The 26,230-nt window shown below is 36.6% G+C and overlaps 1 protein-coding gene and 1 long non-coding RNA gene across 3 annotated transcripts in view; both read right to left on the minus strand.

Annotated features, from left to right (window-relative positions):
- Nucleotides 1-26,230, minus strand: part of LOC145279749 (uncharacterized) — a 95,672-nt gene that overhangs the window by 59,863 nt on the left and 9,579 nt on the right. The window lies entirely within an intron of this gene.
- Nucleotides 7,074-16,158, minus strand: LOC145279740 (uncharacterized). Its single transcript, XM_080131042.1, has one exon. The coding sequence runs from the start codon at nt 15,257-15,259 to the stop codon at nt 14,618-14,620; it is 642 nt and encodes a 213-aa protein (XP_079987168.1). The 5' UTR covers nt 15,260-16,158; the 3' UTR covers nt 7,074-14,617.

The following is a 26,230-nucleotide window of genomic DNA, read 5'->3' on the forward strand; positions in this document are numbered from 1 at the left end:
TAACAGGCATGACAGGAAAACAAGTGAACACATATCTAAAGAAATGGCAGAAACACTAGAGGATGACCTCCAATCTGTAGTGGAATGGGGACAAAAATGGATGGTCACATTCAATGCTGCCAAGACAAAACTGGTTTCATTCAATAATTACAAGAAACCTTCTCTACCACCAATAGCAATGGTCAGTGACTCTTTATCTGAGAGTACGTCTTTCAAACTCCTTGGCCTAACGTTCACAGGAAACATGAGTTGGAACAATTACATTGAAAGCATTGCCAGGGCCGCTGCGAAGAAGGTAGGCTCTCTCTACCGTGCTAGAAAACTACCAACACCTGAAAGTATCTATAAGGCCACCATTCGCTCATGTATGGAGTATTGCTGTTACATTTGGGCTGATGCATCTGCTATTAGTCTCTCGCTCCTAGACAAGGTTCAAAAGAGAGTCGCCAATCTGATAGGCCCTGAACTGGCATCTAAGCTTCAGCCTCTGCCCCATCGACGAAACATTGCATCCCTCTGCCTGTTCTACAAGTATTTTAATGGTGAAGGCTCTGGCGAACTGCAGACGTGCCCCCACGACATAGACACCCTCCACAAACCCGACAGGCAGCTAAATCTCACCCCCACACAGTAGAGATCCCTAGATGTAAAAGATCTTTCTACTCTAGTAGTTTCTTCCCCAGAACTGCTAGACTCTGGAATTCTATTCCAGGTCCCTGCTTCCCTAACTGTACTGACATGCAGAAGTTCAAGTGTAATGTGAACCGACATCTTGCTGCCCAAATCCCAACATAGTGCCCCAGTAGTCGTTACCCCTGTAGTAGTCGTACCAAATGTCCCTTGTTTGGGGTGAAAATGTAATAAAAAAAAATAAATAAAAATATGGGCCTATTAATAAGATATGAATAAACGTGCTGTATTGGTAGTTGTATTATTCGCTATATAGTGATGTTTGGGGTAATTACCGTGGCAAAAGTATATATATATATATTCTTATTTTCGATGGTTGTCATTTTTTATTTTTATTCGGGTAGTTAAATTTTTCCCTAATAATGTAATATGTATATATTTGATAGGTTAATACATTTAGTTCTCTGGGCTAGATCTTTAGATTATCGACATATAAATGGGTGCATGCATATATTTATTCAGTTCATTTAGTTTCCTGGTTAGAGTGTTAAGTTATCATTTTGGGTTAATTATGTGGTTGGTTTCCCAAGGCAGCGTATTTTTTGATAATAAATCCTGTAGTTACATATCAACATTCCAATTAAAGGCACGTAGGACCTAAAGACTATTTTAGTTAAACGTTTTCGAAGGTTTAATTATTAAGTATGTAAAGTGCACTCACCTTACTATAATTGTTGGCAAAATGTGTTGCTGTTCGGTTAGTTTGGTATAATCGGCGGACATTTGAGATGGATCTGGAGGGTAACTATGGGATGGTTTGTACCTTAAAATTAGCTAAGTTGCTTTATGTTAGCGTCTTCTTCCATGATTAGGTGAAATGTCATTATTAATTACGGGTGTGCTGATGTATAACGAGTATAGTTATTAATTAGTGTTGTATCAGGACCACTTTTTATCCAATTTCCTTTTACCTTGTTTCGTTTATTAATTTATAGTTTTTTTTATAGTTTATTTAAAGCGTAGCTACCAAAGTGCTTGAAGTTTATAGCCGATTCAACTTTTACATTCAATAAGTTATCCTAGTCCTTAAAACTAAGAATCTCATATTTCTCCGCTAAACAAAGGTAACATGGTGAAGTTAGTGAACTACATGTTTTAGTTTTTCTAAGAATTTTCCATTCAATTGAAGATGTTTTGTTCGCACCGATTAGCCTTCAGTATTGTACTGAGAGTGAGGTGTCGGTAGCATATGTTTTATTATTCATTGATAGTGTGTGGCTATAGAATTTGTTTTTAAAGGTTATTGAAGTTCTACCTATGTAGAATTTTTCTGTTTTTGGGTTTTCTACGGTGCATATTCTAGTCTGGTATACCACCGATGATGTGAGGCAACCATTGCTTAGTGAGCATTCGGTAGGTCTTTGACAGTTGCAGGTTTTTCTATTATTATAAGAGTCGGTAGTTAGATTGCTCTTTCTTAATATTTTATTCTTGTGCTTTTTATAATTCTCCCTAGGTTTTCAGTACAACTGTAGCTAAGTTTTAGGGTATTTATCTTAAATATTTTATGTAATGTACTGTTAAGTGAGAAGTGTCTATCTATAAGATGAAAGAATTTATTCCCAAGTTTCATTTTTAATATTAGGTTGAAGATGGGGTTAACCAAATTATTTTTCTTCCCAGATTATTAGATCTAGTTGTATTAATATTATCGCTGTTGTATTTAATGTCGGCATTTTTATATCCACTATTTTTTAGTGCATTGTTATAAATAGTTTTGTATCTATTGAATATTTCCTCATTGAAGGAGTTATTTATTCTATGTTTGATCGATTTAGGTAAGTGCTTAATGATAGAGTGTGGGTGGTTGGAGTGTGAGTGGATATATGTGGGTTTGTGTTTACCTTAGAGTATGGTGTGTAGGTATTCGTAGCTAAATTAAAGTTGACGCCCAGAAAGTTTACTTATTTAATATTTACTAATAATTTCCACTTGGAGACCCAATTCTTTATAAGCTTACATATTGTTCTTCTGAGTCCATCACATTCTATGCGTGGCGGCTTTAACTATCATCAGGCCATTTTTTTTCGATTTTTATGTTGTTATCCTGGGTTATGCTATGTAGTATGAATAATCTAACTAGGTCGGTGGCTTCTGCCGAGTCCAAGGAGCCCATCGCGTAATCAAAGAAGCAATTTCGGCTATTTTTCATCCATTGCTCTGTTTCAAACTTGGAAAAAATTCCACAGAAACGTATGGAATGCCTCAGACTTCTTTTGAACCATCTTGCATGAATCAAGCATCAGTTTGGCATAAGAGATTCAAAGAAGGCAAGGAGTTTGTGAGGGATGATGAGAGGTATGGGAGGAGTAAGGAAGATAGAACACTAAAATTGATTGGCCAAATAAAGAATTTCATGGATAAGGAGTGTTATGTGTCTACAGAGACAATAAGTGCATAGTTTGATATCAGTGTAGGAACTGTGCACACAATTATTCGTGAGGAACTGAAGATGCAGAAAATTTGCACAAAGTTTGTCCAATGGTGCTCCATCCTTGTCACAGACTATTCAACCAAAATGGGCATCAAGACAGTTCCTCACTCTCCCTATAGTCCAGACCTTGCTCCCTGTGACTTTTGGTTATTCCCTAAGCTTAAGGAAAACCTTAGAGGCTGTCATTATGTCGTTATGAGACAGTCGAGGAGATGAAAGAGGCTGTGATGAGGGTCATTGACATGCTCACACATGGAGCCTTACAGAAGTTGTTGGAATGGCACAAGTGCATTGCAGCCGGAGGAGATTACTTCGAAGAGTTTCATTTGACAAAAAAAATCAAATATTCACAATAACAATATGGTTGTTAGTATTAGTAGTTACTAAAGTACGTCCGTGTACCACTCAAAATGAACTCCATTCAAATTACACAAACACAATACTTTTATCCACTTTTCGTTGTAATTTGCCGAGGAGAATTTCACATTCTCCAGTTTGATATGCATTTTCAGGCAGTGTTTAAAAATGAATACAAGCTGTGAAGTGGTGAAGGTCTCCTCCCCGTAAAGATGTACATATTTAACAATCTATATAAATAAGACGAAGTGTATAACGACAGACGTTAATGCTTGGCAGGCACAGACCACCATCATGTGTTTGAGTTCTTTGTTTTGATCATCTCCTGAAACGAACAATGTGCAGGAATCTGAATGTGAAACAAATCCTGCCCATACAAGAAAATTCATCGTCTTTGCAGCAATCGATAACAGGACGAACGTTTCTTTTGTTATGCTGAACAATTGCCATCAGCGGGATTAATTTCTTTGAGAGAGTTCTTTCTCCAAGTACGGTATCAGTCATCCATTACAAATCCAAGTTTGTAATTCACAATTATAGTCTTTTTGAATGTGTTCAGACAAGGTGTGTTTAGGTACCTGATTGATCAGCTGCTTTCATGGTCGTTCACTCGAACTCTTCTAGGTTGCAGCTCAATATTTCTTAGTTGGGTCGAATATGAAATAAGTCGGGTCATTCTGTTTTCATTGTGACAGAAGTGCCGACAGTAAATTCATTCGAGAAATTGGTTTCATCATGTTCATTTATATGAACATCACCCAACAGACGGATGACGCCAAGCCTGAGCAGGAAATCGAACCCCCTTCTATTCAATGTAGTTGCTTTCAGCCTCAATCACTGCCTCAATAAGTCAAACTGATTCATGGAACAGCAAACAGAAAAAAATCCAACGACCCCGACGTACCAATTTTTCAATTTTGACCCGCCTGCAGCTCTTTTTTCTGGATGAAAATGGATTGAAAAAGTTTTCCACATGTTTGAATATCCTATATACCCAATTTCAAGTCTGTAGATAAAAATCGTTTAATATGTGGGGATTTGGTCGACATTCAACGATGCCTGGTATCGCAGTTGTGATGTGAGCATAGGTAAATGTTTCCCAACCCCTAACAAAAGATAAAAAGAAAAGGTTGTCAAAATCAGCATCAAGATGAAGACGAATACAAAAATTAATAACATAATATTTATTTAACATATCAAAAATAATGAATCATGTTTTATTGTTGATGTATTTTTATGTATGTCAAGAAAGTGATAATGAATAAATCGTTGAAAGTTTGTCAAAATGTAAAAATGTTCTGGAAATAAATATGTTGGCATAAAGGCAATGTTTGTAACTGTATGCATGGTAACTAGGACTCTCTATATATTTTTCTCTTAATTAGAGTCTGATAGAATTTCATTTAAAATATCTAATGAAAAGCAGGAGAGAGAAATCTTTCTCTGACTGAGGCAAATGTTTTTTAGATATAAAATATTTCTTTTTTTGTCTTTATAAAATAGTATTAAAATCCGTTATATTAGTTCAGTATTGTTAATCCAGTGTGATTCGGATGTTAATACGCGAGACAAAATGAAACAAGAAGGGAAAATATTAATTCTCGCTGATCTGGTATTTTCATGTGGAGAATTTAGATGTGTGATTCACGTGAAGTTATGTCAGTGGTTTAATATTGAACCTTGACAGAGTAAGTGGTGATTAAAGCATGCTGGCTGGCTCAACTGACTAGTTTTGGTGCACAGTGCCTTTTTTATAGGTACAGACTGGCTCCAGTGAAAACTGTTAGAAAAAATATTTCTGAAAATTGTTTGCTTTGAATGCCGATTGGATGAAAAGTAGACATCCTATCACGTGGTTTAACCGTCTACTATGTCTGTACAAAAAGGCAAAGCTTTAGTTTTTATACTTGCAGGATTTGTTTGGATTTGGTGCGGAGTGCTCTTTTTATAGGTCACAAACCAGCTCTCAGCAAAAGCTGTTAGGAAAATATTTTTGAAATTCGCTTTCTTTGAATGCCGATTGGATGAAAAGTCGAGGCCTCTGTCACGTGGGCTGCTTTCCATTATGTCGGTGAGAAAAGACAAAATTTTAGTTTTTATGCTCCTTGTCCAGCCACTTTTAATGTTTGTGGTGAGTCGCTACAGTACCCCTCTACTAGACAGAATGTCAACAAGGAGGAATAAAAATGTCACTGTATAAAGTTGATGAATCAGTGTGGACGTTTTATGTGTATGCTGGATTTGGTGAAAGTTGTAGCCTGGGTAGCAATGTATTGTAAGGCTGAAGGGTATAACTTGGTTGATGCTAGTCAAAAAGAAAAGTGACGTCACCAACATGTTGAGATTGCCTGGCGAAATAATTGGTGCAATATCGATCAAAGTGAGCTGCGTCGAACCACGATTGAGTCACTGTTGCTCACACCATGCTGGCTGGCTTGACTGACTGGTTTTGGTGCGCGATGTGCCTTTATACAGTTTGATCGGTTCCCAGAGAAAACTATCATATTTTTGAAATTCACTTTCTTCGAATGCCGATTGGATGAAAAGTCAACACCTTTGTCATGTGGGGTGCTTTGGTCGACGTGTGTGTAAAAAGGCAAGGCTTGTTTTTATACCCACAGAATTTGCATGGATGTAGGTAACAAATGTATGAACAACTGGAACGCTCCTTGTCCAGCTACTTTTAATGTTTGTGGCGAGTTGCTACAAGTTGAGAAGCGTTCTCTCACACATGCATTCTCACTTTTATAGATACATAGACTACCAGGTCACCCAGCATTGCCCGGTTGTAAAATATGCTTGAATATTATATTTTAATTTATACAGAAACTGAGACATGTATTATGTTCTTTTGTAAACAGTTCACTTTTTGTGCATAAAAAATTATTAGAGCTGAGATCGAAACCAAAACCTAAAGACAGTGAGTCAAGTACGATAACCATTACACCAGTTTGACACATTTACAAAGTGTTTTCAAAATGTTATTCTTAACAGAAACTTAAAGTTCTCAATCGTGTATGCACAGTCATGAAACAGTTGACATACAGATAAAAATTCGATGACACCACGCATTAATTTGCTAATTTTGACTCCTTAGCAGCTTTTTTCCAGATGAAAACCGATTACAAAGTTTTCTACATGTCTGAATACCCTATATACCAAATTTCAAGTAAAAAATTCATTGAGATTAAGAAGTGAACTCACACACACACATTCTCACTTTTATAGATATATAGATAAGGAAAAAACAATAGAATCAAAAACCCAAAAAAATTTGAAATTTCTCTTAAAATACTTTGATTTGCCAACCAAAGTATTTGTTTTCCCAAAAGACAATGAAAAACAGAAAAATATTACCACACACACACACACACACATACACACACACAGAAAACACTGTGTGTGTGTGTGTATGTACACACACACTATCACAAAAAAAAAAACAAAGACTGACAAGGGAGACAAATCTTGTGTGTGTTTAGTTTATTTTCCAAAATTTGTCTTGTATCCCGAAAGCAAGAACAAAAAAAACAAAACAAAAAAAAAACAAAAAAAAAAACAAAAAAAAAACAAAAAAAAACAAAACAAAAATACACATTTGTTTTATTTACTATTCATTGAACATTCATTAAAATCAAAACTAAATTAGTTTTTAAGAAAACAAATGTCCTGAAGATAAATATTTTATTATTCGAAAATACAAAAAATAAAATTCAATTTTATTTTTTTATAAATAGCAATATTTATTAATGTTCTGGGGCAATTAACACCCTATATCTATGATAGTATGTATTAGTTTGGCACTATGTAAGCCAGACACTTCTGCCATCGAGTAGAGAGTACACGCATAGTTTGACTGCTCGCAGTGAACACCAGGACTCTTTCACCTTAATATTGTGACCTTTTAAGCAGGACAACAACATTGGCGACGTATGGTTTCGAAAAAGGACCCACAAGGATCTGTAGCAGTTACAAAGAACTACTATCTCTAGGAAATCAATGCGCCCCCCTCCGAATTTTCGGCCACAGGTTGACCTATCAGATAAGAAGGCACATTGATTCATCTGCTCTCTAAAGTCTTGAGGGAATGTCAGTCAGTCAGGACTGGACTTTCGGCCTAGCAACACCTCTCCTCTCTCGTCCCCTGTCCATTGGACATTTTGACCTAGCATCGATGGTCTCCACTGGAGACAACTGCTAACTGGGGATGACACAGAAAATATCCTAACTGACCGACACCGACCCCAAAAGAACTTTTTATGCCTTTTCCTCTCAGTCTGAGTTTCAACTTCTGCTGTAAATAAATACCCCTTTACGTTGTTAATGTTGAAAAGAAGTTTGTTGTTCATTTTGTGTTGTGTTCATTGATAAAATTATACTGTTAAAAATTAGCTTATTCCATAAAAGATGATGGAGATGCATCAACCTGACATACAAAGAAGACCAAGATTACGCCACATTTGCTTCAGTCATAAATTGAAGTGATGACTTTGAACTCTCCTCATTGATGGCTGAAAACTTTAAGGTCCTGATTTTCATTCAAGACCAAAGACGCTGAAATCAGATGCTAGGCAGTAAACAGATTGGAAAAGAAACCAAATATAACCTTTCAACAAATGGCTGAGGAATGCCAAAAAATCATTTCGGAGAAGCAAGACTCCAAAAATATAGAAAAGGAAGGTGTAACACACATTAGAAAGAAACAAATAAAAAATCTTTACTCTCTAAACAGTGAAAACCAAACATAACCCCCTGGAAAAATCTCTAAAGAAGCTTGAGTTACCTCGTGTACAATGCCAAGGATGTGGAGAACTCCACTAGCAAAAGGATTGTCCATACTGGTCCTGGAAATGTGATCGGTAAAAACACAGAAGACACAGAGCCTCACATTGCAGAGCAAAATAACCCCACAAGAGCTATGTAAAAACAACGAGGACTCAAGTGGAGGAGGAAAATATATGGATGTATATAACGGTAAAAATGGGGGACAAGAATGTTAAACTTCATCTTGACAGTGCTTTGGTTAATTCATCATAAACCACCATACTTGTTGGAATTTTTTTGTACCAATAATGGTGCATCCCCCCCCCCTGTTTACATTTATTATTGTTTATCTGGTTCTTATATATGATTTTTTGTATTTTGTATCCATTATGATTTTTAGTTTCGTATATTTTCGGTTTGTATGAAACTCCCTTTAATTCGGAGAAAAGAGAAATGCTAGCTCTGTAATGATGTCACGAGCTCAGCGTGTATTTTGTCCTCTTTTGAAATTCTGCTCATGAGGAGAGTGAACGTGTTGTTCATTGCCTGGCGCTGAAAATGGAATTTTGATGAGCCTCCTACAAAGAAGTAAACCCGGCAAGAAATTAATACCCGGCTGTGATGAGACAGACTTCTGAAAATTAACTACGTGGCTGCGGTTTTGCACGTATTTATGTTACAAGGAGTTGAATTTAAAGAAAATACCTTTTTACGTGACAAGGTATTATGGAATTTCCTATCCGGATAAGCGACGAGGTCTTGCTCCTGTAATACATGTGTGTCTACATTTTCATGCAACATGGAGGGAAGGAAAATTCTAAAAGAACTTTAAACAAAAAAAAGAAAAAGGCACATGCCAACCGGCTTTCAATTGTGAATACGCTCCTAAAATTAATTTCATATGCGAGTGTGATTAGGAGATACTACTATTTTGTATATTCTTGTTGTATTCGTTAATGGATACACATAACTTCTTTATAAGAACCAGCAGTGTTGTTATTTTTTCATTACATGTTACTTTTTTTATATGTTACCTTGGCGTTTAAGTTTAATGCCCGCAAAAGGAAAAATTTGCAACTTATTGTAAATAAAGTTTCTTCTTCATTTCAAATCAAGACCTTTATATTTTATTCTTTACCATCTCCCCCTATTTTGTTTCATGCTTTTTTTTTCAGCTTAGTTACTTTAGCGTCGAATTTATCTGGAAGCAAGATAAATTCCGACATACTTGGTGCAAAATCGGAAAACCGAAGATGATGAGAACCAAGAAAGTGGCTCGTTCAATAACTGGAGAAAGAATAAGATTTGGAGATGAGACTACCACTAATATAACGTTGAAGGCAAAAACACTGGATCTCAAGATGTTTGTATTAAAAAACACGAATAACATTTTTGGGACAGACTAGATCCAAAAATTTGAACTTTGGGACTCGCCCATTAGCGATTTTTGTCAAAAGGTGGACAACATTACAGCCGAAGCTGAAAAACTTAAGGAGTCATCCCCCAATGCTTTTTCTGACAAGCTGTTGTACAAAAATGGAGGCAAAGTTCAAGTTACAAAACAATGCTACCCTAGTCTTCAAAAAAAAAAAACAGTATACTGTTTGCCTCTATACAAAAAATTGACGTAGAACTGGACTGACTCGTCAAAACAGGAATTTTGACCTCAGTGGACTACAGCAAGTGGGCTGCCCCCCAACCGTGTACGTAAAGGAAAAAAAATCAGTTGGTGCAGACTTCTTGCCTGGATTGAATGCCGCAGTTAAGGATCATCATTACCTGCTACTCTGCCCCGAGGAAGGTTTTACAAAACTAAATGGAGGGAAATTATTCTCAAAAATAGATCTGAGTGAAGCATACCTACAGATTCCCATTGAGGAACAAAGTTCAAAACTGTTGTGTATTACCAATCACAAGGGACTATTTAAGTTCAATAGGTTAGCTTTCAGGATCAAAGTCGCACCAGCTATCTTTCAACAGATAATCGAAACGAAGTTAAGCAACCTTGGTTTTTCCATCAAATTTCTTGGACGATATTCTAATGGAAAGCAAATCTAGTGAGCAACATAGAAAACACGTTTTTCAAGTGTTTAACAAGATAAACGAGTACAGCTTCACACTTAAAGACACAAAATGTGAATTTTTCCTCGACCAAATAAAATACCTAGCGCAGATAACAGATAGGAATTGTAGACGTCCCGATCCAGAAAGGTCCATAGCAATAAAAAATATGTCCGAGCCACACGACATAACATGAGAAAGTGTTTTAGGCTTAGCTAATTACTATCGAGCCTTTATTCCTAACATGCACACATTGTGCGCACCTTTAAATGAACTATTTATGAAGAACAAGGTTTGGAACTGGACCATGGAATGCAAGATGGCATTCGAAAAGCTAAAAGAAATGCTCACATCAGAGCTATTCCTAACCCATTACAACCCAGATTTAAACATTATCATCACAAGTGATACGAGTGCATATGGAATTGTCACATGTACCCCGCATAAAATGCTCGATAGTCCTACGAAACCGATAGCACGTGTTGACAACCCTACTACCTGCTGAAAGGAATTATTCCCAGATAGAGAAAGAATCCTTAAGCATCATCTTTGCAGTAACAAGATTTCATATATTTCTCCATGGACGACATTTCAAACTTCAAACTAACCACAAGCCATTGATTTCTATCTTTGGCTCGAAGAAAGGGTTACCTACACATACAAAAACAAGCTTTAAAGATGGGGAACAATCCTATCAAATTACGACTTTGATATGGAGTTCCTTCCATCAAAGAAGTTAGAATACATAGACGAACTATCTCGGTTAATATCAAGGAATGGTAAACCACTTGAAGACTCGGTGATTGCATCACTATGATCAGAGAGAGATTATAATTTGATCTTATGCAACACTGTGAAAGAACATCCCGTTACACTGGATGATATAAAAAAGATGAAAGCGACGATTTTATAAGAGAAATCAAGGAAAAACTGAAAACTGATGAACAAGTAACAGAGGTTTTCTCAACATGCGACCAGGTATTATTATATTGGGAGAGAATATTTGTTCCAGTGACCCTCCAAACGAAAATCTTAAAGGATTTTCAAACCGGACACCCTGGCACCACCAAAATGAATAAGTAAAGGCATTCAACATGTACTGGAAAAACATGGACAAGAATATTGAAAAAGGTGAAAGCAGAGGATGTGCACTAGCTGTTAAAGCGCCACCAATTCAATTTAGCCCATGGCTCAAAGCTGACTTCCCATGGTCATGGATACACATAGACTATGCGGGACCACTTGATGGACAGTACTAGCGCATAATAGTGGCCGGTTTCTCTAAGTGGCCTGCAAGATTTTAACTATTGACTTCACTATAAAAACTCTTCATGAGTTATTTGCATGATTCGGAGTGGTTGACTGCTCAGTTTACATCTGGAGACTTTAAAGAGTTTATGGAGGACTTCCAAGTGGACCACATCACAACTCCGACTTACCACCCCACGTCAAATGAACAGGCCGAAAGATTTATGGACATCTTGAAGAGGGCTTGGAAGAAGGCAAGAACACTCCATCCGAAACAGCATTGCAACAATTTCTTCAAGTGTACTGCCTAACGAGAATACAGCATACCAGATGTCCCCTGGCAGAAGTGATGTCTGCAAGGAAAATATGGTTAGTCTTTGACAAACTATTGCCAACTCGCAAAGACAACTGTTCTTGAGAACATGTTGAGAGAAAAAAATATTCTTCCAGATGCACAAAGATGATAATTCTTACTGGGAGCAAGGAGCAATCAAGAACAGGATCGGGTGTATGGTCTACATGATGGAAGGACCACATTCTACACATAAGGAACACTTGAACCAGATATGCAAATGCATTTTGAATGAGTTAAATGAAACTCTGTCAGAAGAAGAGACATTAGACATACTGTAGGATGCATTTGACCTGGAACCCCTCAAACTAGTACCGAAATACATCGTTTCGTCAAAAAAAGAAAACTGATGGACCCCTTGGAGGTCGACCCAAGAAAGAAAAAAGATATTTTTGTTAAATAAATCTTTAGAGAGGGTGTTCTGGGGTAGTTAACACCCCTATATCATGATAGTATGGATTCGTCTGGCACTATGTAAGCCAGACATTTCTGCCATCGAGCAGAGTACACACATAGTTTGACCACTTGCAGTGAACACGAGGACTCTTTTACCTTAATATTGTCACTATTTAAACATGCCTACAAAAATTAAAGAACAATTTCACACTCGTCTTGTCTTTCTAACCATTAAATTATTACAGAGTGTTTCAAACAGTGAATTCCTTTTATTACAGACATGTTTGACAGACGCTAAAACTATAATTGGTCATATAAACATCATCTCAAGTTCTGTCAGGACTTACCACCACTGTGGCATATAAGAGGAAGAAAACAAAGAAAAGAACTGTTCAATTTCCTGAAGATGAATATTTTATTATTTGAAAATTTGAAAAAAGAAAATAATTCAATGATATTTTTAATAAATAGTAATATTAAAAACAATTTCACTCGTCTGATCTTTCTCATCGTTTAATCTTAAATTATTATCAAGTGTTTCAAACAGTAAATTCCTTTTTATAATTTAAATGATTACACCCTGAAATTTAAATTAACTGAGGAAGTGTAATTGGTTTTGTAATTATTATTAATCGATCATGCAAAACCAAATTTAGATTGATTTACAGTCATAATCTCTGTTTATCTTTCTATTTTCTGCAATATGATAGACACTAATTTATTACAAACAAATTTAAAGCATCGCTCAAGATTTAACGAGAAAAAATATAGGACAATTTTAAAAACTATATGACTTTATTTCTGAAGCAAGAGAATTACACCAGGACAACATAGAAAAGTTGGACAAACAACGTCTACAAGATATAAAAAGACTTTAAGAAAATATTGAACGACAGGGAAAAAGGACAGTTTGGCAAAAGAGAAATCATTCAGCAAACTTGAATCCTTTTTCACAAGAATCAATAATTCAGTTAGTAGTTTTATTTACAAAGCAGAAGTCACATTCGCGGCAATGGCAAGAAATCTTTGACAAACACTGTAAAAACTGGGCTGACAAAAGAAAATAAGATCCTGATTAGGAAAATTCGAGCCAGTAGAACATAAAAAAACCGTAACTTACTTGGATAGCATGTGTGCATGCTTCAATGGGTCGGTTGCGTAACAAAAAAGAAAGGCTAAAATGGGGACACCCAGTTAGTTTTATGGTTGACGATCACATGAGCAAATGAGTGAATAAAAACAGACGTGAAGCAAACAAGGAAACAAGTTGGTAAAAGGCGTGTGCTACATACATAGTCGTGTGCAAGTCATCCTGGAAAAGTATCAATTTTGGAATTGGAAGTTTTGACAACAGAGTGTCGAGTTGTGGAGTTGAAAGTTTTTTTTCAAGTATCAAATATCAGAGAGAATTTTTAAAGATTCTTTCCATCCCTTTGCCTGAATCTCTCTTGCACTTGGTTCACTGAGTATATTTGCCAGGTAGTTTTTAAAATTCTTTTTCATGATTCCAGTTGCTCCTATAATCACTGGAATGACAGAGATCTGTTATTAACCAATTGTTTTTCAGTTTTTTCTGACACAAGTGTTGTATTTTTCTGACACAAGTGTTGTGTATAGAACAATAAAAACATGTTGCTCCTAGAATTCGTTATCTTTTTCCTTTTAGTTATGTTTAACACAATATCATTGGGAAATACTGACTTCTACTAAGGTTGCTTCTTTATCTTTCTTCTCCAGTATGTTTTTGCATATGCCAGATCAAGAGTAGTTAGAGCCAGAAGCTTGTCAAAACATGGAGCCTTCCCAAGATGAGAGCCATTCATTTCAATTGATGCCAGACCGGGGTCAGAGAGTTGATAATGGAATAGGAAATAGAAGCATGATTTTAGATGCATTCAAATTAACCAGCCACTCCTTTTCCCATTGCAACATGTGCTCAAGATCAGAGGAGAGAGAATCAGAAAGAACTTGGTCATTTATGGACTTGGAAGTTGTCATATCATCATCTTTTCCCTCTCAACTTTGTTTAACACAGCTAGAGTGTCTTCTTTTTCTTTCTTCTCTAGTATGTTTTCAAATATTTTGAATTAAATTAGATTTTTTGCTACAGTAACAGCGACATGTTTGCACTTGGTTCACTGAGCATATTTATCAAATAGCTTTTGAAATTCTTTTTAATGAGTCCAGTTGCTCCTATAATTGGAATGATAGAGATCTTCCTAAGACTCCAGTTTCTTTTCATGTCATACATAAGACCCTGGTATTTCGTAATTTTTCCTTCTCAGCTCTGTTTAAAACAGCATCATTGGAGAGCACTAACTTCTATCAAGGTTGCTCCTTTCTCCTTCTTCTTCAGTATGTTTTCGCATATGCCGAACTAAATTAGATTTCTCGCTAAAAGAACAACCACACACTTCACAGGAATATGGTTTTTCTCCAGTGTGTGTTCGTATATGTTTTACTAATGTTGATTTGCGGCTGAACGAAGAACCACAGACATTACATGAATACGGCCTTTCTCCACTGTGTGTTCGTATGTGTGTAACTAAGGTCTCCTTAAGACTAAATGATGAATCACAAACAGTACAAGAATAGGGTTTCTCTCTAGTGTGTATTCGCATATGTTTAACTAAGTTTCCTTTTTCACTAAAAGAAGCGGCACAGACTGAACAAGGAAATGGCTTTTCACCACTGTGTGTTCGCATGTGTGATAATAAATTTGCACTTTGACTAAAAGAAGCAGCACAGACTGTACATGAATATGGTTTTTCTCCAGTATGTGTTCGTATGTGCCGTACTAAACTTGCTTTATGGCTAAAAGTCGAGTCACACACTGAACAAGAAAATGGCTTTTGTCCTGTATGTGTTCGTGTATGACGAATTAAATGTGATGATCGATTAAAAGTCGAGCCACACACAGAACAAGAAAATGGCTTTTCTTCAGTTGGTGTTTGCATATCTGCACGTAATGTATCCTTATGATTGATGAGAAATGTATTGTACGAAAATGTTTATTAAAAGAACATTCACACTATACATGAACTTATATAAAAAGGAAAAAATATTGGTTTTCTTTGGTGTGATTTTTCTGGCTTTGTCCTATTCAGAGATACGTGAAAATGTTGATGCAAACTTTTCATAAGAAAATTGTTTCTGTAGTGTGTCCTGATGTTCAAGTCATTCGATACTTTAATGCAATCAGAGATGAGTGATGCATAAAACATGCAACGGTGAAAATAGCATGAAAAGACTAAAAATTATCACGAGAAAAGAACCATTGTGGGTGTGAATTCACAAAATTATTAAAGAAAATCAATATATTGTACAAGAACGTGCTTTTCCTCCAGTATATATTATCTCTATAGAACCAAGGAAGTGGTTGGGTGTTTTATTTTATGGCATTTAAATATTTTTTTGTCATTAAATGCTAAATTCAATAAATTTGAACAAAACCCTTTTTATGCTTAAAGTTATTCATATATCGTCATATATTTAATCATAAAGTTTGGTTTCGTTGTTTTTGTAGACGAAAATTGTCGGTTTTTGACTTTGAAGAATATAATTGAGTTTAGGGTTACCAAGGGGAAAGAAAAAACAATAACATCAATGTTTAGTGCATTTTAAGTCAGGAAGCCATTATCTTCGGACAGCTTGATCTTGTAACACTAGTTGAACCAAGTAAAAACAATAATACTTTTCACTATAATATCCACTGAAGTATAGCTTTAATTTTTTTGCAGTAGACTTATACTGTTATTGTTATATGCACAATCTTTGGCTTTCTTCAATTGTTTGTTAAAAAAAGAATTGATGAATCATTAAAATTCTCCAAGAAGGAATAATATTTATCAAGCAGGAACATCTGTGAAAAAATAAACACAATTTCATCATTTAGAGTCCAAGTCATAAGCAATCAATTTATTATAATCATTATAATTCTTAAATTGATCTCAATATCAGGAGTTTATTCTAACAAATCATACTAGAGTGTCTAAGTGAGAAAGATAACATGTTTTAGGCTATTGCTAGGTTTGTATAGCAAATAAAGTTGTTAAATACTAAATATTAAAGCACTGAGTGAGATACGTTTATCAATAGATTACATAGTTTTACAAATTGTTAGCAATTCTTATAAAAAAATAGAGTGCAATTGCCATAGAAACGAAGCCTCCTATGACATTACTTGAACTATGTCACGTCCATATACAAGATAAGACAAAAGAGATATTACAAACAAATTGTTTCATTAAAGCAAATGTGATTAACGTTCTCAGCAATACTCTTAGGTTACGTAACAAGTGTAAAATATAAAATTCAATAGAAAACATACAACTTACATTACATAGAACCAGTTACAGATATTTCGATAACAAAATATGGAAATGATGAATATGTGTAGAAATGACACATCAATAGTTAAATACTCATCTTGTCGGCACAATTATCATAGAAATGAGGGATAATTTACATTAACGAAGGAAGTGATCCCACACTCTGTATAGCAAATAAAGTTGTTAATTACTAACTGTTAAAGAGTTCAGTCTGTAACACTGAGTGAGATATAGTCATCAATAGATTACATAAAATTTTCAGTTACAAATCATTAGCAATTTTATGAAGTAAAAAATACGGAAAGAAACTGAGATATGTGCATATGAGTATTTTGTTTTTCTAAAGAGTTCACTTCTTGAAAGTAAAAAATATATACTCGAGCTGAGATCAAAACCAAAACCTAGACAGGGAGTCAAATACGATAACCATTAGACCAGCTTGGTACAATCTTTTAAAAGTGTTTTTAAACCTTATGAAAAAGTTGACAAACAGATAAAAATCTGATGATGCCCAAGTACCAATTTTAAAATGTTGACCCCTTAGTATCCCTTTTTCCATATGAAAATTGATTAAAAAGTTTTCCACATGTCTGAATAGCCTATATATCAAACTTCAAGTCTGTAGATCGAAAATTTGTTGAGTATATAGGTTGAGAAGAGTCCTCACACACATTCTCACTTTTATAGATGTATGGATTAACAAACAAATGTAAACACTTAACAGGCTTAATTTCTGAAATCTGCCTTACTATTCCGATCAGAGAAATATTTTGAAAATGGCACACACTTCTCATCTAAATCGTTCTCTGAAAAGCACCAAAATAAATAAACAATTCAATTATAGTATTACAGATATATTTTGAGATAAATATTCACGAGTTTGTACCCATGTATAAAAATGGTCAATCAATAGTTAAACACTTGTCTTGTCATTGCAATTTTCATGGAAATGAGGGATCATTTACATGAAATTTAAGAGGGAAGTGATCCCACGTGCTAAAGTCTAAGTTCTTTATATTTCATTTTGATTCTTAAGAGAGTTTGTTTCTCCGGAAAATATGCACAACTGTTTTCAACTTGTTCAAAAATATATATTACTCTGAGAACAATGCTGTAGTTTCATTAACGCATTGTAATTCAATAACTTGAGTGTTATTTCTTCTGCCCATCACACCGCTAATTTCCTGGGTAAGTTTGACACTGTTGTTCAAACTTTCAACTTCCAAACTTGTGTATCCGTAATGCAACCCTTTTTTATCTCCAACCAGAAGCATCTCATCTGCATATCAGGTGGTAACATCGCAGGCATATAAAGAGATAAGCCAGCCATTTTTGTTTCTTTCTTCTTCATTCATTTTGTTCCACGACTGACCCGTTGAATTATGCACACATGCTAGTTAGGTAAGTCACATGTTTCCCTACACTCCCCCCTGATCTCATGATCACACAATAGGGCAGGGGGGGGGGCAGTCGTTTTTGTCGGGTACTTCTTCGAAGAATCTGGGGCAGCACTTCCTCATTGCCATCTTCCTCAGTACCACCGTCATTGCCACCAGTCTGTTCCATTATCCCCTCTCATGGTTCCATATGCCGTGTTTCACAATCAGAGCAAGGGGGCATTATTCGTCTTTGTTGGGTACTTCGATGAGGAACTGGTGGTAGTACTTCCTCGTGTCCATCGTTTTTATCACTACTGCCACTAGTATGTTCCATCATTCCCTCATCTGGTTCTGTAGGTAGTGTTTCTATGCTCAGCTGGAGGGGCAGTAGGCGATCAGGATCATCCCTGAACTGTATGTTATCTTCTTCATCGTCCTCAGAATCAGAAGAGGTATAACAGGGGTGGATATCTTTTACATGACGTGGTACACCATTAATCAACATGGTCTGAGGACTTATGATTTTATCTATTTTTCCTCTGCAAAATTTTACAGTGCACCCAGCATTTGGGGGTTTCACCCAAACACGGTCTCCCACTTGATATGGTGTATTGACAACACTAACCACTGATGGTGTGACATCAATTCCTTTTATACGCTGTTCATAACAGTAAATCCCATTAGCTGGTGCAGTTTCTGGTGTTGCATCGTCCTTTGGTATTACATTATACCAGTACACAGCTTCTGGAATAGAACACTGTGTCCTAACTGCAATTTTTTTAATGGTGCGGTGACACCGCCCCGCTATACCGTTACCTTCTGGAAAATATGCACATCGGTAACGCATTCTAATCCCCCATTCCTGCATAAATTTCTGAAATTCTTGACATCAAAACATAGTGGCGGTGTCAGTCAGAATTTCCATCAGGGCACCACGTTAAAAAAGACAGCTCTCAACTGTCGTATAATGCTAGATGCATCCTGTCGTGTCAACAGGTGCCATATTGTGAAACGTGTCAGGCCACAATCTGTCATGGTCAAAAAATGCTTGCCCTCATAATGCGTTACATCCATTCCTACTTGATACCAGTTGTCCTCCACCTCAAGCTTCCCTTTTTTCCATTGACACTCTTCACACGAGCGTATAGCTGCCTTGATTGATGCTCTTGTAGTTGAAGAACACACTCTTCGGACAAAATATGTTGTCCTCCGAATTCCGTGATGTTCTCTCTGCTGATCTCCTCAGGTAAGCCTACTAAAAAGGCACAGCTTAGTATCTTGTCATTGACCCCACCAAATGGTACCAATAACTTTCGTAGGTCGGCTAGGTACACGTCAACCGTTTCCTTGGGGTGAAGTCGCCAGCTCATGAACTGTTGCCATGCAACAAATGGATCTAGCTGTATACAGGCTTTGCTTAATTTCATCCCAGTCTGGTTCATCCTTAAGTTGCTGGTAGACTGCATAGGCCTCTCTGTTTAACCTAAGAGGAATGACTGTGGCTGGTTCTTTAATTCTGCACAGTTTGCAGATCTTCTCAGCCTTTTCAACCCATTTGACGAGACAGTCCAGTGGTAGATCCGTCAAACTCAGGTATCAAGCAAAAGTCGAATCCGTCCATTTTCTGCCTTTCAAGTCACCGCAAACCGAGAGCCGAAATAGCTTGTAATTCAATAACTTGAGTGTTATTTTTTCTGCCTGTCACACCGCTAATTTCCTGGGTAAGTTTGACACTGTTGTCCAAACTTTCAACTTCCAAACTTGTGCATCCGTAATGCACCCCTGCTAATTCAACTTATTTCTTCGAAATCCAACTTCAAAATGAATGTGCCCTCTAAAAAATCAATCCTCTTTTATCTCCAACCAGGCGCATCTCATCTGCATATCAGGTGGTAACATTGCATGCATATAAAAAAGATAAGGCAGCCGTTTTTGTTTCTTTCTTCTTCATTGATTTCATTCCACGACCGACCCATTGAATTATGCACACGTGCTAGTTAGGTTAGTCACGCGTTTCCCTACAGTGTAGAGTGAAAGAAGTTGTGTTTAAAGGCTATATCAATGCGGTTTGTGGGAAAAACAGTGGACACGAGTTAGTATATAAAAGAATAATGACAATATTAGAAGGAATTTTCAATAATTTTCAATTATATTACATTTATTTACCAACATAATGTATCATACAAGATCGTAGGTGTTGATGTCCCTACTTTTTTAGAGTAGTATCTTTTCTTCAGGGGAGAAAAGAAAAAAAGTTTATACAACTGTTTGGCGAGGTTTTCCTTTGTCTGTTTTGTATTTTATTTATTTATGGAAGTCAGTGTTGCAGTCTGACTGTCAAATCAATTCCCAGGATACAAGTTGTGATGGAAATTAAGTATTGTTAGGAATTATTGTAGCTTTTTAAAAATATATATAAATGACTAATTTTTACATGTTACACTTAAAGTGAGTACTTAGGAGCGTTAATGACTGCTGTATTAGTGTGATGTAATATCCGTCTTTGGTAAAGAGAATGGTCTAAGTGTGGTAACTCTATGTATGCTTAGATTAGGTCCTCTGCTAAAGTATATACGTCAATATGTATACACATGTACACATACGTCTATGTGTGTACACACACATTTAATCAATCAGTAATGACATTCTTTCATTAACAATTTCTGAAATATGTCTTCATAATCACTATTCAAATACTGAATTTATTTCATAGCATGAAAATAACCACAGAGTTTTTCATCACTAGAATCATAGAACTGAGTATTCATTCCTACTTCATTTAAAAAGAAAAGTGATTCCACATCTTTTCATTTTTTATTAAAAGAAAACGTTGCAAAAGATAGTTAGCTTTTCAGGACTTTTGGAAAGAAGGTTGATCAAAGGGAGGTAATTTAAAAAGCAGTAATATAGAATCTTCAAATAGTTATCCCAAGAATTTGCAATCGTGCTATACAAAAATAAAATGCATCTAATACGTCTCACACTATCAACCAAGCCCCAACCTCTGTCCCATCACTGCAATGCCACATCCCTGCCCCTGTATTACAAGTAATTTAATGAAATGTGCTCTAATGAACTCATAGCCCTTGTGCCTCAGTGACGTACATAACCCAACAACCAACAAAATCCCACCCCTTCGCTGTTGAAGTTTTTTGATGCTGGAAAGCCTTCTACTCTAATAATTCCTTCCCTCAAACTGCTCGACTTTGGAATTCCCTCCATGTTTGATGCTTTTCTGGTTGTACTAACCTGCAGAAGTTTAAATATAATGTGAACAGACATCTCACTGCTTAACTCCCCACAGTTCCCTGTTAAACACAATCCCAAATAGTAATCCCTTACGTTCTAAGTGGCAGTGCGCCGTGTTTGGGATTTAAAATAAATGATAGATCTGAATACTTTTTATTTTTGTAATATTTCAGGATTGCATGTAAAGTTTTACTTTTTTCTTTTGAACTCATCATTATGTGCAGAAATTATAGAACATTTATTCTTGGCTACCCAGTAACATATGCAGATTATTTTTTTTCTTGTAAATTTTGCCATTTAATAGATTGCACCAACACAAACTAACACCCGATCTCCATAAAACTTTTTAAATAAATTAGATACAAAAATTTAATAGAGAAAAGAAGGTAAGTTTATGAAATGCAAAAATTCTCATTGTTAGTTTAACTGTTGAACTTCATAGTTTTTCCAGTTTGAAAACAATCATAGTAACATTACCCTTTAAACTAAAACAGTAAATATTTTCTAATTATTTATTTATTTATGGAGTTTGTTTTGTGAAAATTGATTAGGGGGATTTTACTTTTATTTTTTTTACATAGGCATAACCACGTATCAAGGCCCAGAGACCACTCGAGGATAAGGGTTAAGAGTGTACAGTAGTCAATTGGACAATACAGTAATCATTAGTAATGGAAATTCGGTAAATTTGTCAACAAGTGGAACGGCTCATCAAGAACTTGTTTACGTTGAACTTTAAGACAACCTGTAGTCAGCTGGAAAGCAGGAAAACGGAAGACAATTCCACAGGTGTGCAGTTCTAAGAAAGAAGCTTTGTTCATGGAATCTACGTTTAGGTTTAGGCACAGGGAAATTAGTGATAGTGTTTTCAGGTAGATGAGTGTTTCTTGTGAAAGTTTGGTGAGGCAGTACCATAGATTGAAGCTCAGTCGAACACTTTCCATGAAAATAATGATAAAGCAGACAAACTCGCAATATCTTTTCTGTGAGATAGAGGTTGAAGCGAAGAGAAAAGAACATTTCCTACAAGGCTCTGTCAAGGCAGGACAAGTTCTATTTAGCAGCTCCTGCCCAGATGTGGCAACAGTATTCCATTCTTGGACGTACCTAGCTCATTTTTTTTTTTTTTTTACATAGTGATCACCGCTTATTAAGGCCCGGAAGCCACTCAGGGATAAGGGTTATTGCAAGTACATTACGTTAGTGTGGAGATTTGATGAAGTGTTAAATTAAGGGGGCGGTTCATTAGGAATTTGTTAACATTGGACTTGAAGACATCCAAGTTGTAGTCCGGAGGGAAGCAGGCAGACGGAACAGAGTTCCACAGGCGTGCAGTTCTAAGAAAGAAGCTTTGTTCATGGAATCCGCGTTTTGATTTAGGCACAGATATAGAGTGGGGGGAAATTTTTCACAGTGGATTCAGCTAGATGGGTGTTTTTCATGAAAGATTGGTGAGGGGGGACCAGAGATTGGAGCTGAGACGAGCACTTTCCATGGAAATAACGATAAAACAAGGATAGGCTCGCAACGTCTCTTCTGTGGGAGAGAAGTTGCAGGGTAGAGAAAAGGGCATCCCCCACTAAGCTACGAAGTCTATTTTGTACTCTGTCAAGGCATGATAGGCTGTTTTTGGCCGCTCCTGCCCAGATATGGCAACAGTATTCCATCTTTGGACGTACTTGGCTTTTATATAGATAGAGAATTGCATCAGTAGTGAGATATCTTCTGGAGCGGTAGAAGGATCCCACCATCTTTCCAGCGACCTCGGCAACAGACTTGATGTACGTGTTCCATTTCAGATCAGGAGTAAAGGTCAAACCCAGAAGCTTGTCAAAACACGGGGCCTCACCCAGACGAGAGCCATCTATTTCAATTGATACCAGCTGGGGACTAGAGCGTTGATGATGTAAGGATAGGAGTTTGGTTTTGGATGCATTAAAGGTAACCAGCCACATCTTCCCCCACTGAACTACGCGCTCGAGATCAGAAGAGAGAGAATCAGAGAGAACTTTGTCATTTACAGCCTTTGATGTGTTGCCGTAGATGGTCGTGTCATCAGCATAGATGTCAACGAATGATTTAAGTATGTGTTTAGGAAGGTCATTGATGTAGATATATAGATAGAGAATTGCATCAGCAGTGAGATATCTACTCGATCGATAGAAGGATCCCACCATTTTTCCAGCGGCCTTGACAACAGATTTAATGCATGTGTTCCATTTAAGATCAAGGGTAAAGGTCAATTCCAGAAGCTTGTCAAAACTTGAAGCCTCCCTAAGATGAGAGCTATTCATTTCAACTGATACCAGATGGGGATCAGAACGCTGGTGATGTAAAGAGAGAAGCTTGGTTTTAGATGCATTAGAAGTAACCAGCCACTCCTTTCTCCATTATACTACGCGCTCAAAATCAGAGGAGAGAAAATTGGAGAGAACTTGGTCATTTACTGTCTTAGATGTGCTACCATAGATAGTAGTGTCATTAGCATAAATGTCTATGAATGATGTAAGGATGTGATTTGGAAGATCATTATTGTAGATCAGGAAAAGAGTTGGGCCCAGGATGGACCCCTGAGGGGCTCCAGCATTAATACTGTGAGCTTCTGATTTTTGCCCATCAACTACTACTCATATAAACCTATCAGAGAGAAATGACTTAATAATTGAGAAGACATTTCCAGCTATACCATAGCTGGAGATCTTGTGAAGTAAACCTTTATGCCATACCTTATCAAGAACAATTGCCCTAGAAAGGTTGCCTCCGCCGAAAGATTCACTAATCCTATGAGATATAACTGTAAGCATATCTGCTGTAGATCTAGCAGAACAGAAACCATATTGTGTGTCACTCATGATGCACAGGAGGCTTATTGGCCTGTGATGAGAGGGAGATGAGCAATCACCTGAATTCTTAAATACAAGGCATACTGATGAGATTTTCCAGGCTGATGGGAAGCAATTCTCCTTAAGACAACGTTTAAACAGTTTTGTAGGTATGGGTGCTAGTTCTGGTTGAAGTTATTTGATTACTATAATTGGAATACCGTCAGGGCCAGTAGCTTTACTGGAATCAAGGTTTTTGATTAGTTTGGCAATATCATGTACAGATATTTGTATATCACATAGCATTTTTTTGATACAGGAGGAAATATTGGGGGTTGGCAGCCTTGGTCGCAAAGGGTAGAATTAGCTGCAAAATTCTTGGCAAAGAATTTGGCTTTGTCTGATGCTGATGAGATTATCTCAGGTCCATTAATGATAGAACACATGCTTCTGTTCAAGATTCTCTTTGCTTTTTGCCAAAATTGGTGGGAACCAAGCCGCTGCTCAGCTACTTTGGACTTGACAGACTGAGCATACAACTCTCCTGTGTTGTTTATTACTTTCTTACAATAGTTGCTGGCAGTTCTGAAAGCGGCATTTTTTTCCATACATCTATTACGTTGGAAGCAGTGGAAAAAGTGATTTCTGTGCTCAATGGCAGAAGCACATTCTGGAGAGAACAATGGCTGGCTGTTAGATTTTTACTGGAACATTTTCGAGGGTATGAAATGGTCTATACCTACAATTAACCATTCCGTCAGGTCTGATACCATAGAGGACCCATCCTTTTTAAACATGGAACACAGAGGTAGATCCGATATAAATGTACGGAAGCTATCCCAGTCAGCCATAATGTATGGATATACTTACGATGAAGAGGTACGTCTGAGGACTTATTTCATTTCATTTTTATCTTGATACAACAGTGTGGTCGGAAGATTCAAGAGGAGACAGAACGGAAACTGAACATAGTTCAGGGCAAGTTGTGAGAAAAAGATCTAGGAGACTCGCCTACTGGCCGTCATTGTCGGGCACACAGGTGGGTTCTGTGAACAATCTGAGTGAGGTCCTAAGCAATGGGGAAATCATTACAGAATCTCCCCTCATCATCGGTCTTGTTTGATTGGGTCAATTCTTTCACAGTGAACATTGAAGTCTCCACATATGTGAATGTTAGCTGAAGGATAAGCAGATAGGACAATCAATTTTTTCAGATATGCTTTTAAAGATAGTAACTCCGCTGTTGTGGGGGCGATAGAGAGTAAATATAAATGCAGTAGTGTGAGCTAGTGCAACCCGGAAGCACATATAGGGTAAGTTAGGATCTTCTCTGGAGATGTCCCTACGACATGGAAAGCCATCTTTAATATAGGCACATATTCCATGCCCATGGCGATCTTGGGGGTCAGATTTAGAAGTTAAGTTAGAGTAACCTTTAATTATGAACTCATCTAGAGAAATAGTCTGTCCAATGCCAGTTTTGCTTGAAAATAAAAGGTCTGGTTTAGTCTCCTGTAATTGGGCTTCAACCTCTGGAAGGTTAGAACGTAGACCTCTGATGATGGAAAAGGAGACATTGTAGTGGGGGTCTACGTTGGAAGTTGGAGATCCAGGTTTAATCGTGTATTTTTTCTTGAAACTTGTCATGGAGTTTTGGAATTTGTGGACTAGGTCATCAGACTTGCTTAGAGCAGGACAGAACGGGAAAACTGAGAGAGAAAAAGAAACAAAGATTTTTTTTTTTTGTAGAACATGATAAGGTAAAGTCGTAACAATTACCCACTAATATGGCATCTAGATGCCCCACCAGAAGCTACTTTCATGATGTAGAAGAAAAAGGCATTTTTAAATGTAAAAATAATTATTTTTTTATATTGAAGCGTACAATATTTAGTAAATCAAAATTGAATATTATGAAAAACGAAATAGGGTTAGTATTTGATTTTTAAATATTTGTTTTCTATGAAATAAACTTGGGAATCCAAAAATGCCACCACATTTATTCAGAAATTAAGTCTTTTATGTGATTTTAAAATGTGCATCTACATTGGGCAGAATAAAAGGATGTTCATATGTAAACGGATTTCTTTTCTATTCAATATGTAGAAATTATGAAGTACTTCTGCACCAAAAACGGTAAAAAGTTC

The sequence above is a fragment of the Euprymna scolopes genome, chromosome 1, assembly GCF_053919585.1.
Source record: "Euprymna scolopes isolate OS-2025 chromosome 1, ASM5391958v1, whole genome shotgun sequence".
Classification (NCBI taxonomy): Eukaryota; Metazoa; Mollusca; class Cephalopoda; order Sepiida; family Sepiolidae; genus Euprymna; species Euprymna scolopes.

Excerpts from the sequence above, each read along its gene's own strand:
- LOC145279740 (XM_080131042.1), bottom strand. The coding sequence starts at position 15,259 with ATGCAAACACCAACTGAAGAAAAGCCATTTTCTTGTTCTGTGTGTGGC.